The 12587-nt window shown below is 36.5% G+C and overlaps 1 protein-coding gene across 3 annotated transcripts in view; it reads right to left on the bottom strand.

Annotated features, from left to right (window-relative positions):
- The window catches only part of Kif20b (kinesin family member 20B), a 57184-nt gene that overhangs the window by 36590 nt on the left and 8007 nt on the right, over positions 1 to 12587 (bottom strand). For all 3 annotated transcript variants that reach the window (XM_048438903.3, XM_085693802.2, XM_048438899.3), the window contains exons 6-13: positions 11568 to 11752; positions 5104 to 5140; positions 4439 to 4663; positions 3824 to 3935; positions 2721 to 2792; positions 2491 to 2637; positions 1470 to 1632; positions 99 to 383 (exon numbers count right to left, since the gene is read on the bottom strand). In XM_048438903.3, coding sequence (XP_048294860.3) covers positions 99 to 383; positions 1470 to 1632; positions 2491 to 2637; positions 2721 to 2792; positions 3824 to 3935; positions 4439 to 4663; positions 5104 to 5140; positions 11568 to 11752 — 1226 coding nt within the window. The remainder of the gene's footprint in view (positions 1 to 98; positions 384 to 1469; positions 1633 to 2490; positions 2638 to 2720; positions 2793 to 3823; positions 3936 to 4438; positions 4664 to 5103; positions 5141 to 11567; positions 11753 to 12587) is intronic.

A 12587-nucleotide genomic window follows, 5' to 3' on the forward strand; every position in this document is an offset into this window, starting at 1 on the left:
ACAATCAAATGATCACACACATACACAAAAAGAGAGACTCAGGAATGAAGTCTAAATTTCAGAAAAAAGTAGCCAAGCACAGAGATCTTAATGCATACCTCGTTCTGGTGACTTTTGAAGATTCTATATTCCTCTAACGTTTTATCTATATCTTCATCAGTAAGTTCAGTTTCTGTGTTCTGTGTTTCTTCACTTTTTTCTAAATCCTCAACCAAATCTTCATTTTCAACCAGATCTTCTAGACTATTTTCCCATGAAACAGTGGTTCTTTTAACATTTAGTATTTTACTATCCAAATTATTGTCTACTGATACATCTTGAGAAGATTTGATGGACTCAAAAGATTTCTCTTGAGAAGAACTTAAAGCATCTGGAACATACACCTGTTAAAATATCCAATGTGGCGTTTACAAGTGGAAAGACAAGAACTTTTTCTCTGAAGTAATTGTTTGAGACAGGTTCTCTCTGTTTAGAACCAGTCTGCCCGGAACTCAAGAGACCACCTGCCTCTCTGCCTCCAAAGGCTGGGGTTAAAGGTACCACTTCACCTAACCAAATGAAAACAACTTTATAAAGTAGTAAAATTGGTTGGGTGGTGGTAGCGCATGCCTTTAATCCCAGTACTCGTGAGGCAGAGGCAGATGGATCTCGAGGCCAATCTAGTCTACAGACCAAGTGCCAGGACAGGCTCCAAAAGCTACAGAGAAACCCAGTCCCAAAAAACCCAATAAACAAATAAACAAATAAATAAATAAATAAATAAATTAGTCAAGTTGTACCATTTATCTGATTATTCTTTATCAATAAAAACTTGGGAGCCAGATATTAGGGTAAGAACTAAATGATCAGAGAAGCAACCAGTGACCTCCTCTCTCTCTCTTTCTATGCAAACAAACATTTAACAAAAGGAATTACTAAATAAACTTTCTGGGAAGAAAAGTCTACTTTGCATGCAATCTACATGTCAACGTGCCTTCCTGCATTCTTTAAACCATTTATAGCAAAGACTTTCTGATGACCATCACTCCTAAGTCAGATCAAAAGTAGAGTGGACAATTCATTCCAAAATTACTAATGAATCTATAATTTATGCTTATAAACAATATTTAGTATTAATGTCATTATACTCCTTTAGGGACAACATTAAATTTTTTCTATGTCTTTCTAGTTGGTTAAAGTATTATAATTTTATCTTCAAATATTTCCTAGGCTCAGAGTAACTTACAAAGCATTACTTATTTCATAGAACCATTACTCAGGCACAGTAGTCCACACTTGTAGTTTCACACTGAAAAAGCAAAGGCAGGGGGTTGCTGCAACTGCAAGGCCAGGCTGGGCTACAGAGAGCCTATCTTAAAAACTAAAAGGCAAAGTAAACAAAACAAAACCCAAACACTTGCTCTTTCAAGGCAAGTGGTTAACAGTCTATGAGATGTTCATAAGCTTAGCACCAATCCAAACACATTTACCTTTTGAGCTATGGTTGAGAACTTCAATACATTGAGTGTTTCATCATACGCAGAACAACACTGACTAATATTTATGATCATACATATTTTCCCTTTGCCATTGAAAAAACTTTGGAAATAGTGGGTCAGTTTACTTTCCCGGAAAGGCACATGCTGTTGAAACCTATGAGAAAATTTGAAAACACAGCAAGTTAGAATAAATTTCATGTAGGATTAGAAATATGGCTCAGCATTAGTTCTCTGCCTAGCATGTGCCGGGCCCCAATATTGACTCCCAGTACTAAAGAAACAAATACTTTAGTTGGGCTGCTAATAAAATTTATTTAATTACTTACCCTTATAATAGTCTTTCTATTTTAAGAAATACTGCTAAGAATAATACAATAATCTACTAGGCAAAATGTAAAAGCCACCAAAAAAAAAATTTAGAAAAAAATGTAAAAGCAACATCTAACTGAACAGTATTCCCTATAATATAGTAACTCTATGGCATATATCATAAAATACCTTGACTAAAGTTGTGAAGGCTAATTAATCTATCATTTAATCAGCTTAAAAAGATATGCTGTAAACTATCACATCTACAAGAATGCATACAATCCATCACTTAAAAATAAAGTAGTTACAGACTGGGGTGTAGCTCGGCTAACAGAGTTACCTAGCTCGCACACACGAGGCTCTGAGTTTACTCTAAAGCACCACACGTAGTGGTACAAATCTGGAATCCCATGTGGGAAGTGAAAGTAGGAGGAATACATGCTGAGAGTCATCCTCAGTGCACACTGAGTTCAAAGCTAGCCCAGGCTATCTGAGACCTTGTCTCAAGGACACACACAAAGAAGCTTGAGATGCTGGCTGAATCAACATCACAGAGACATGTTTTCTAAAGCATTAGTGTATACCTGCTGTAGAAAATAATCACTACACACACTGTGTAAGAAACAGGTTTTCAGAAAATACTTTCTAAAAAAAGCAAAGTTTAAAATTTAAAGAGTTTGATATTTATACTAATGGCACTTACTTTGACTTTTCACTGTTCTTCAAAACACTGATACACTTTCCCAGAGTCAATAAGGAAGTGTTGATATTCCCAGCCTCTCTTAACCTTTCACCTTCATTTTGTGTCTTCATGCTTCGTTCTGAACCAGCGAGATCACATAAAGACAATCTAAATCAAACCCCAAAAATGGTTACTATAAAATTTTTCAAAATGATTCAAAATAACTACAATTTAAAGAATGTTCAACTTACTCACTAACTCGAGTTACACGAGGCATTTCAGAATCTTCTATCTGCAATATTCTAATAGTAAATATGCTGTGACTAAAAGAAACAAAGACCAAGTATTATCACTCCATTCCAATGCATGCAATCTACAGGAGACAAGCACCTAAATGGACCGGCTTCTTAACACAAGTTTAATCTATCATCTACCAGGGATACATTTTACAACTAGCTGCCAGATATGCCAGCCCTCTACTGCACTGTCACCTACACTTGCCCAATTGTCTAGTGTCACCGTATCACTTGCCAAACCCCAAATCCGTCAAACATTTCCCTTTTAGGACTCCATTTCTATTAATAAAATCATGTGTAATAACGACTCAGTATGCAGCTATTCGTTAGGAGAAAGCAAAAAGATCTAAAGTTCAAGGTCAGACTGGGCTACTAAGTGAGACCCTGTTTAAAAATAAAAAGTAAAAAGATGGTTGGAGATGGATGTAACTCAGGAGTAGAGTGCCTGGCTATCAGAGATGAGATCCTGGGGTCAATCTCCACAACTTTGGGGGGTAAACAAGAATTTTCTTGCAGAGATCATACTATTAGTGAGAACGTTGTGGTGAACAGATATAGTTTTTGAAAATATAAAAGCAAAACATAAATCTGCCTATACACAGGTTGCTGTACGCAGTACCACCCCACAACCATCTCACCTTTCCTCCTTAAGACAAAGTACTTTAAGCGTCTCCCTGCCAAAGCTCGTTCTGTCTCTGACCCCAATCCCACTCATCACAAACATTCTTCCTTAACAATTTAAGAGTATGACCCAAATAATTTTTCAAATAGTACATATGCCAGGGAAAGATAGAAAGATTACTTTAAGCAGCTGGGAAAACAATCCAGGGTGCTGACATAAAGGAAGAGTAAAAATAATACCTCAAAAACATCCTGCAATTTGGGAAACCTACTATTCAAATAACTGTCTAATCCTTTTTATCATTCACAGAACATCTCTGAGAACCTACATCTCAGAGAACCTATTTAGGAGATGGCCACATCTCCTAAAATCAGCTACTACATCTGCACAGAGTACTGTCCTTGCCTGGGATTGTACCTGAGGGCCCACTACTTACCTTCTACTAGAAGCATTGTTCAGTTTTGTGAAGGCAACACTCTGATGCTTCACTCCTAGTTTTAAAAGTCTGTATGCTTCTTTAGAATCAGATACCTGGATCCACTGCAGATCTTTAACAAATAAAGAAGATATGTACTAGTTTATAAAAATGTAACATTTGTACTACAGTATGATCATTGCAAAGTATTTACCTAGTACCATATAAAATCTTTCTGTTGGTCACCCATCCTAGAGAGTCAACTAAGCAACTCCTTACTCCACAAGACACGTAAACATAAGGCAAGACATTTATATTTAAGTTATGTAAGCTCACATGGAAGACTAGTAATATTTTAAAGTTCCAAATACAAAGTAGAATAATAAGTATTGGAACAATCTACATTTACACCAAGAATGTAATTAACATTCAAGAAAACACAGTATCAAGCCAGACCCACCCCTCTACTCAATTATAATAAACATAAAAAATATTTCCAAAGCACAAACTCATTTTCTTGATGTTAAAAATGGATAAAAATATTTTTTAAAAGCTTCATTTCTGTTGCCTATAGCTATCACAAAATTAGAAGTGAACTTTGAAACAATAAAATTAAAACAATGTTCGCTGATGTACCTTTAATAAAAGAATAGCCCTTTACATCTTGGGAAAGGCGTAGCATCTTTCTCTTTTGGAATTTAGATGATACAGGAACAAACAAATCATAAATACTTTCATTGTAAATCTCAAAAAAAGAAACCCACACAGAATATTTTATATTATCCACATTCAGGCTAGATTGGTCACAATTGTTCATGGATTCTTCAAATTCTGGGATAGTCAAAGAGTTTGTTAAACTTCCTGTAAAAAAAAAAAAAGCATGAAATTAAGACCCTGACTTTAAAAAAAATGCAGAATTTAATATAATACCTAGACTCTTTCATTTCTTTACCATCTACATTAAAACATTTTAGGGAGCAAAGGAACAACTATTTGTGGCAATCAAAATTTAGTTTCCTTTAATCTTACCTTTTTATTTTGAAAGAATCAAATACAAATTAATGCAAAAGACAAAGAAAAATAGGAACAATTCACAAATTCAATATTCGAGTCAAGGAAAATATACATCTGTGATACTGAACCCAAATGAAACTTTGCAGTTACTCACAGTTCATATAGCTTTCTAACACTTTGTAGAAACCACATCATCAAAAATTAACACTAGGAGAGATTTTGATATTAAAACCTGTCAAATACATTTCATGATGAGCAAATTAACAAGGTGAGAAAAGAATTCTTACCACAAAGAATGTCATAACTGTCATTATGTATGGTAACCTAGAAAAAAAAAAGTTTTAAAATATTTTTGTTAAATAACTGAGATATTAAATTACCTATCCAACTAAGCCACCAATAAATATAATCTTTCAACTATGTAATTCAATGATTCCTGCTTATAGCTTACTTCCTAATTGAACAATAGAATCTCATAAGAAATTTGGCAAAGTATCAAATAAGAATATCTTGTATTATATATGACAACCAGAAATATCTGCAAATATATATAAGTATGCTCATTTAATTATTTTTCCCTACATTTAATTAATATAAGTTGCTTCTATGTGTAAAGATTACTTATAAAAATGTGATAAGCCGGGCAGTGGTGGCGCACGCCTTTAATCTCAGCACTTGGGAGGCAGAGGCAGGAGAATCTCTGTGAGTTTGAGGCCAGCCTGGTCTACAAGAGCTAGCTCCAGGACAGCAGGACAGGCTTCTAAAGCTACAACGAAACCCTGTCTCGAAAAACCAAAAAAAAACAAGTGATAAATGTCTAACACAGACATAAAATGACTTAATTATTCCTTTACTAGTAAACAGATGGTTTTTAACAAAATTTTGCCTGTAAAAAGTGATACTAAAAGAACATCTTTATATATTTCATTTTTCTTTCATAAAATATATAACAAAAAAATGAAGTGGTTGACACAGTAGGGCCAAACTTCCTTCTATAATTATTTCACAAGCAAAGCATGAAGAGAACACCTTCATGTTTAGATTTTCATAGATTAGTATCGTTTTTAAGTAGATAATTCATTTAGGAATTAACCAATGATTTTATTTTTTCTTTATGAATTACTTATGCAATTTATGCAATTACCCACAGACCTCCATAATTTGCTAAAATACCATTTTATGAGACTATACTTTGGACTCCACTGATCAAATAAACCTTCCGTCTTTCATCTTTAAATTCTTAAAATTATGCGCAGATGTGTGTACACAAGTTTGTACACTGAACACAATAACAGAAGAGGGCTTACAAAATACAGTATCAGAACTTTCCTGGAACTAAGGTTATTCTACAAGATCAATCATTCTTAATTGCTGAGCCATCTCTCAAGTACCATCTTTTATTTTTCAAAACAGGGTTTTGCTATGGTTGTATGGAAACAACCATATAGTTTGTATGGAAACATGCAACCTTCCAACCTCAGCCAACCAAATGTGAATCACTTATTGTTAATATTACTATTACTATTATTATATTATTATTTAAAATTTGGTTTCTAATATTTAAGACTTTTTTTTTTTCTGTGTACGAATGTTTTACCTGAGCTGAATGTATGTACACAATGTGTATGCCTGGTGCCCCAGAAGATCAGAAGAGATCTCAAATCTGGAACTGGAGTTATAGATGTCTTGTGAGCACCACATGGATGCTGGGAATTGAACCCCAGGTCCTCTGCAAGAGCAGCAAGTGCTCTTACCCTGAGCCATCTCTCTAGACACACTAATTTGGCTAATTTGGCACATGGCGGGGGGGGGGGGGGGTAAGCAAGACTTATGAAGCCCAGGCTGGCTTCAAAGTTGCAATGTGCGTACCATAGGATGTCCTTGAAATTCTGATGTGCCTGCTTATGCCTCTGAAGCTGCCAGAACTACAGGGATGTGCTACCATTCTAGTTGTATGCAGAGTGCTAGGGCATGAATCTAGAGCTGTGTGAATGCTAAACAAACACTAACAAAGGAACCACATATCTAGTCCATAAATGTGTTTTTATTTCTTTCAACTCCAATTTGTGCTACCCATATCCTTTTGGATGTAGGGCTCTATCCAATTAAGCATGAATGACTGGCCAGGGACCCCACCCTTAATGAAAATTAACTTTCCTTCCCCTAAAGACATCAACTTTCCACAGTTCCTTAAGTTAGGGCTGGAGGCTCATGAATTCCCTTTCCCACTCATGCTAGCAGTAGCACTAAATTGATATTGTCCAGGCCACCACAAATGATGTGAATTCAAGAATAGAGAGATCCTTCCTGTCATATCAACAAGACACTGTTTCATTCTGGTCTCTACAAACTTTGGCTCTTACAGTCTTTCTGTTCCCTCTTCCAAAGCAGGTCCTGGGCCTTGGAGAGGGAGGTGTGATATAGATGCTTCATTTGTGGCTGAGTACCCCACTGATACTAACCTGTGTGGGCACCAGGTAAGGACATGTTTATACATACATACATACATACATACATGCACGCATACATATAACACTAATACATAAAATAAAAAACAAAAGTCTTTAAAAAGATAGAAGTGAAGGAGGATCTCATATGTTTTCAAGGCTGGCACCAAATACCTGAACTTAAGAAATCCTCCTGCCCCAGAATATGGAGTAATTTGGACTACAGCACATGCTCAAAGTCTTAATGAAGAAAATCATTAATATTTTGAAAGTAATAATTAAAACAAATTAATACCTTTTATATCTTTAACAGTAAAAATATCTGAAAACATAAAACCCAGGTTAGATGGTAAACTCATTTTAAAATTCTTTAAAACTAAAATGGTACTATCTTATATAAAATAGCATCCCTCCATAGCATACTAAGCATTTTTCTATTTGTCAGTGTATTATGGTTTGAATGTTCCCACTAAAGTTTACGTTGAAACATAACACCACTGAGAATTATTAAGGGATAATAGGCCAGGCGCAGTGATTGGCTCCTTTACTTTCAATACTGACAGGTAGAGTTCAAGGCAGGGCTGCCTGGTCCACATAGCAAGTTCCAGGCCAGCGCTGCAGTGAGAACCCTGTCTCAATTTAGAGGTGGGAAAAGGTGATTAGATCACAACTGCTTTGACCTGGTGGATTAATTCATCCATTAATCAGTGAATTAATGGTTATTTCAGGAACTGATGTGCTAAAAAAGCCTGTTTGGCTCTATACCTTGGCTCTTGTATATCCTGCCTGCCATGTGATTCCCTGGATCATCTTGAAACTCTGTACTACCTCCCTACCAACAAGAAATCCCTCACCAGCTGAAAATTTTGATCTTACAACTTCCTGTCTTCGAGGTCAGTAAAATGGTTCAGAGGGTACAAGCACTTGCTGCTAAGCCTAAGAACCTAACCCAAATACCGGAGAAAACAGACTTCAATTTTCCTACAACTTCGACAAACAGACATACAAATGGACACATACACAGACACACATGCATACAAGCACACACGCATATATTTAACTTTGAAAAAATTCCTGGCTGCAGAACCATGGACTAATTATAACTTTATAAACCACCCAAAGTACTTAACTATAACAACTATAATAGTCTCCACAATGACAATACCATATGACCTAAACATTGGAAACACTGCTAGATCACAGTGCATTAATAAAATTACATACTAACTGAATATTAAAAAACAAATAAAGGCCAGCGTGACTGTTCAACAAGTACAGTGCTTGCCACATAAACCTGATGCTCCAATTTTGATCCCCAAAACCAACAGAAGAAACAATAAACTTTCCCAAGTTGTCCTTTGATCTCCAACCTTTTACCTGGGCACCACATACTTGCATACTCACATATGCAAATACATAAAAACTTTGTGTGTGTATGTGTGTACATATTTAAAGAAAAGCAAAATAAACAAGAAAGTGAACAACGGTTTGGAAAATTTGTAAGCTATTAATGCATCTAGCTTTTGCTTGACTGAATTGAGTGTTTTATATATGCTATGCTAGAATTCTACCAACCACATTAAATCTACAGCCCTTATGACTTACATTTTAACAAATGAGTTCTTAAAAACAAAAAGAATAAATCAAATGGCAAATGACACCTGAAAATTCAGAGGAAAAAATTCTAAGATGCCCTAATTATCTCATTTATAAAGAAACAAACTAAGGTTGAGTTGAGACTATTGTTAAGTGACTGTCTGAAGACTAGTAAATAGCTCCCAGGGCCAAGGGCTGGGGCATATGCTTGTGACCCCAGCACCAGGGAGCTAAGGCAGGAAGACTGAGAAGACTAGCCAAGACTACACAGTGAAACTGTGTCCACAGAAGGAAAATAAAGTACTCACTGTTAAACTCAGTCTGGAGAAAGTAACAGGAAATACACCTGAAATAGAACATTCCCTCACTGAAGCAAAGCACTGCTTATAGTAAGTTCAACAATATACAATTAGTTTTTAAGCAGATTTTTTTTAAAGGAAGTAAGTAAAACACACTGACCTAACTGCTAATAGACACCAATGATTTAGAGTACTAAGAGTGTGAATATATATCACTGTGATTGGTTTAATACAGAAGCTGACTGGCCAATAACTAACAACACCCACCCCTGGCTACTACAATCCCTTCTCCCTTTCTTCAGGACTCCTGAAACTCGGCCCAGTGCTTGTCTGTGGATCTCTGCATCTGCTTCAGTTACTGGATGAAGGCGCTCTGATGACACTTAAAGTAGTCACCAATCTGATTATAGTAGACGGCCAGTTCAGTCACCCTCTCTACTGTTGCTAGGAGTCTTAGCTGGGATCATCCTTGAGGATTCCTGGGAGTTTCCCTGGCAACAGGTTTCTCCCTAACCCCAAAATACCCACCCACATCAAATGTCTTTCTTTATTCCCACCCCAACCTGCCTGCAGTGCCTAGCCAGAAAACTGCTTGCCCAACAGCTCCCTCAAATTTCCACCTTCCCGACCCCCTCTACTCCCAGCCCCTGGTTAACCCAGGAAATCTCTTCTAATTCCCCTTCCCAGGGAAATCCATCCATCCATCCATCCCTCTTTGGGCCCTCCTTGTTCTCTAGCCTCTCTGGGACTGTGGATTTGTAAGTTGGTTATCCTGTATGTTACTCCTAGTATCCACTTATGACTGGTTACATACTGCGTTTGTCATTCTGGGTCTGGGTTACCTCACTCAGGATGATTTTTTTTTTCCTAGTCCCATCCATTTGCCTACAAATTTCATGAGGTCATTGTTTTTTACAGTTGCGTAGTACTCTGGTGTGGGAGCTCCTTCTGCATGTGTTGCTTTTATTTTTTATTTAAACTATCTTAGTCTGTGATAGGGCAGCATAAAGGTAGGCGGCGCGGGGGGGGGGGGGGGGGGAGAGGACTAAACTGAATGCTGGGAAAAAGAAGGAGAAGTCTACCTTCTCCAGAAGACACAGATGGAACCGTGCCGGTAAGCAACAGCCACGTGGTGATACACAGACTGATAGAAATGGGTTAAATTAAGATGTAAGAGCTAGCCAATAAGAAGCTAGAGCTAATAGGCCAATCAGTGATTTAATTAACACAGTTTCTGTGTGGTTATTTCTTGAGTCTGGGTAGCCAGGAAACAAACAAGCAGCCTCCTACAACAGTACTCCATTGTGCAAATGTACCAGTTTCCCCATCCTTTCTTTAGCTGCGGGGCATTGGGTTTTTTTCCAGGTTCAGGCTATTGTGAATAATACGGCTAGGAACATAGCTGAGCAAGTGTCCTTGTGGTATGATTGAGAACCCTTTGGGTATATGTCTAAGAATGGTATAGCTGGGTCTTGAAGCAGATTTTGAGAGAAACTGCCATACTGATTTCCAAAGTAGTTGTACCAATTTGCACTCCCACCAGCAGTAGAGGACTGTTCCCTTTCTCTACATCCTCTCCAATATAAGCTGTCATTAGTGGTTTTGATCTTAGCCACTCTGACAAGTGTAAAGTGGTACCTCAGAGTCACTTCAATTTGCATTTCACTGATGACTACAGATGTTGAACAATTCTTTAAGTGTATTTCAATCATTTGAGATTCTTCTGTTGAGAATTCTGTTTGGATCTGTACCCCATTTTTTAATTGAATTATTTGGTATTTTGATGGTTAGTGAAAAACTAGGTTATTTTAAAAAGAATAAGATTTCACTACTGATTAAAAGAAAAAACTGTAATCTATATATAAAGAGGGAGCAAAAATATAGGTCAATGATAGTGCTTGCCTAGCATACATGAGGCCTGGATCTAACCAGTATCGGAACAATCAAATGTGAAAGTAGCTACATATGACTGTGTGTATCCATTCAGAGACAGAAACCCTCTGCATGTGACAGGTATGAGGTGCACTCAGTAAATCTAGCACTCAAGAGACAAAAGTAGGAAGATTGCAAAGTGAGATCTGCTGAACTAAACAGGGAGTCTCTCAAGAAATCAAACTGTTCCAAATATTCACTTTTCCTTTCCTACATTATTTTTTTAATTTTTTTGTTTTTATTATTTTCAAATGTTTCATATTTTAAAAGCGTAATACTAATTCTATAACAAAAAAGACCACTATAGTTTACATTTCTATTTAGTATTTCCATTTGCTGTCTTAAATATTTTTTCAAAAACAACAACAAAAAAAAAACCACCATGACCAAACACAGACAAACAAGCTAAAATTATCATGAAAGTTTTCAAAAAATTTCCATGATTTTGCTATTTTCTGTACTAAAATCCTGGTGTACCTCTTTAACCTGCCGCAGCAGCGCGCTTTTGTTAGCACCTTCCTCTTTCTCTTGGTCAGATGACAGCCTTAAGTAGTCTCTACATCTATGTGGCTTGAAGTTCATTTTCGTATAAAGTCGTTCCTGAAGACTATCAAACAATACATTCAGTGTTCTAGGAAGAATGCCAATGTTTTCCTCTGTGCCTATAAAAAGACAGGAAAAGGGCAATGTTTTTGAATTTAAAAAGCACCTTTGATGCCAATAATAAAGTTAAAAAAGGGAAAATGCAAGAAGTTAAGGAATTATTAGTTTTCTATTATTTTAGTCTTTATTATCAACATATTCTGATTCAATATCCTGAAATTTTACATTCAGATCTAGTCTTAATATTTATTTCCTATCACCCATAGTCACAAAATGAAATGTTTATTCCAGGCTTAATTTTCTAGAATATATATTAACTTTTAACAATATTTTCCTCTCTAACATGTATAAAATAATCTTATACATATATCTGAATTAAAAACTATCAGCTATATATATGAATATGCTTAAAAAATTGAAGGGATAGCAAGATAAGATGACTAGCTAGGAGCTTTCCCTGTTTGTTCAAGAAGAGTTAGAACAAGAAAAGAACATACTACAGCTTGGGGAATGACGGAAGCAAAGACCTGTATTTTGTTAATGCCATCTGAAGTTCACAAGTAAAATATTCACCTCTATCACCTCTGCAGGGTAAGTTCTGGGCCTAGGAAATCCTAGCTCCCTGCAAGACCTGCAGGCTCCAGGCTTTAGAAGCAATTAGCATTTCATCTGTTAGTTAATATCTCTTTCTCTCAGCCAGAGACCTTCCAGACCTGAATTCCAACAAACTGGACTTTCCTGACACCCTACCGTCTCCCCTGCCTGTTTGCTATATGAGAAAAAATAAAACTTGCAGCTTGATCAGAAAGCCTGTCTTGCTGTCATTTCTCATGTTTCTGTCCTTCCATTCTTCCCCTCCAGGTTTATCAGGGACCCCCATTCGTGTCCCGCTGG

This window comes from Myodes glareolus, chromosome 7, assembly GCF_982192425.1.
Source record: "Myodes glareolus chromosome 7, mMyoGla1.1, whole genome shotgun sequence".
In the NCBI taxonomy this organism is placed as follows: domain Eukaryota; kingdom Metazoa; phylum Chordata; class Mammalia; order Rodentia; family Cricetidae; genus Myodes; species Myodes glareolus.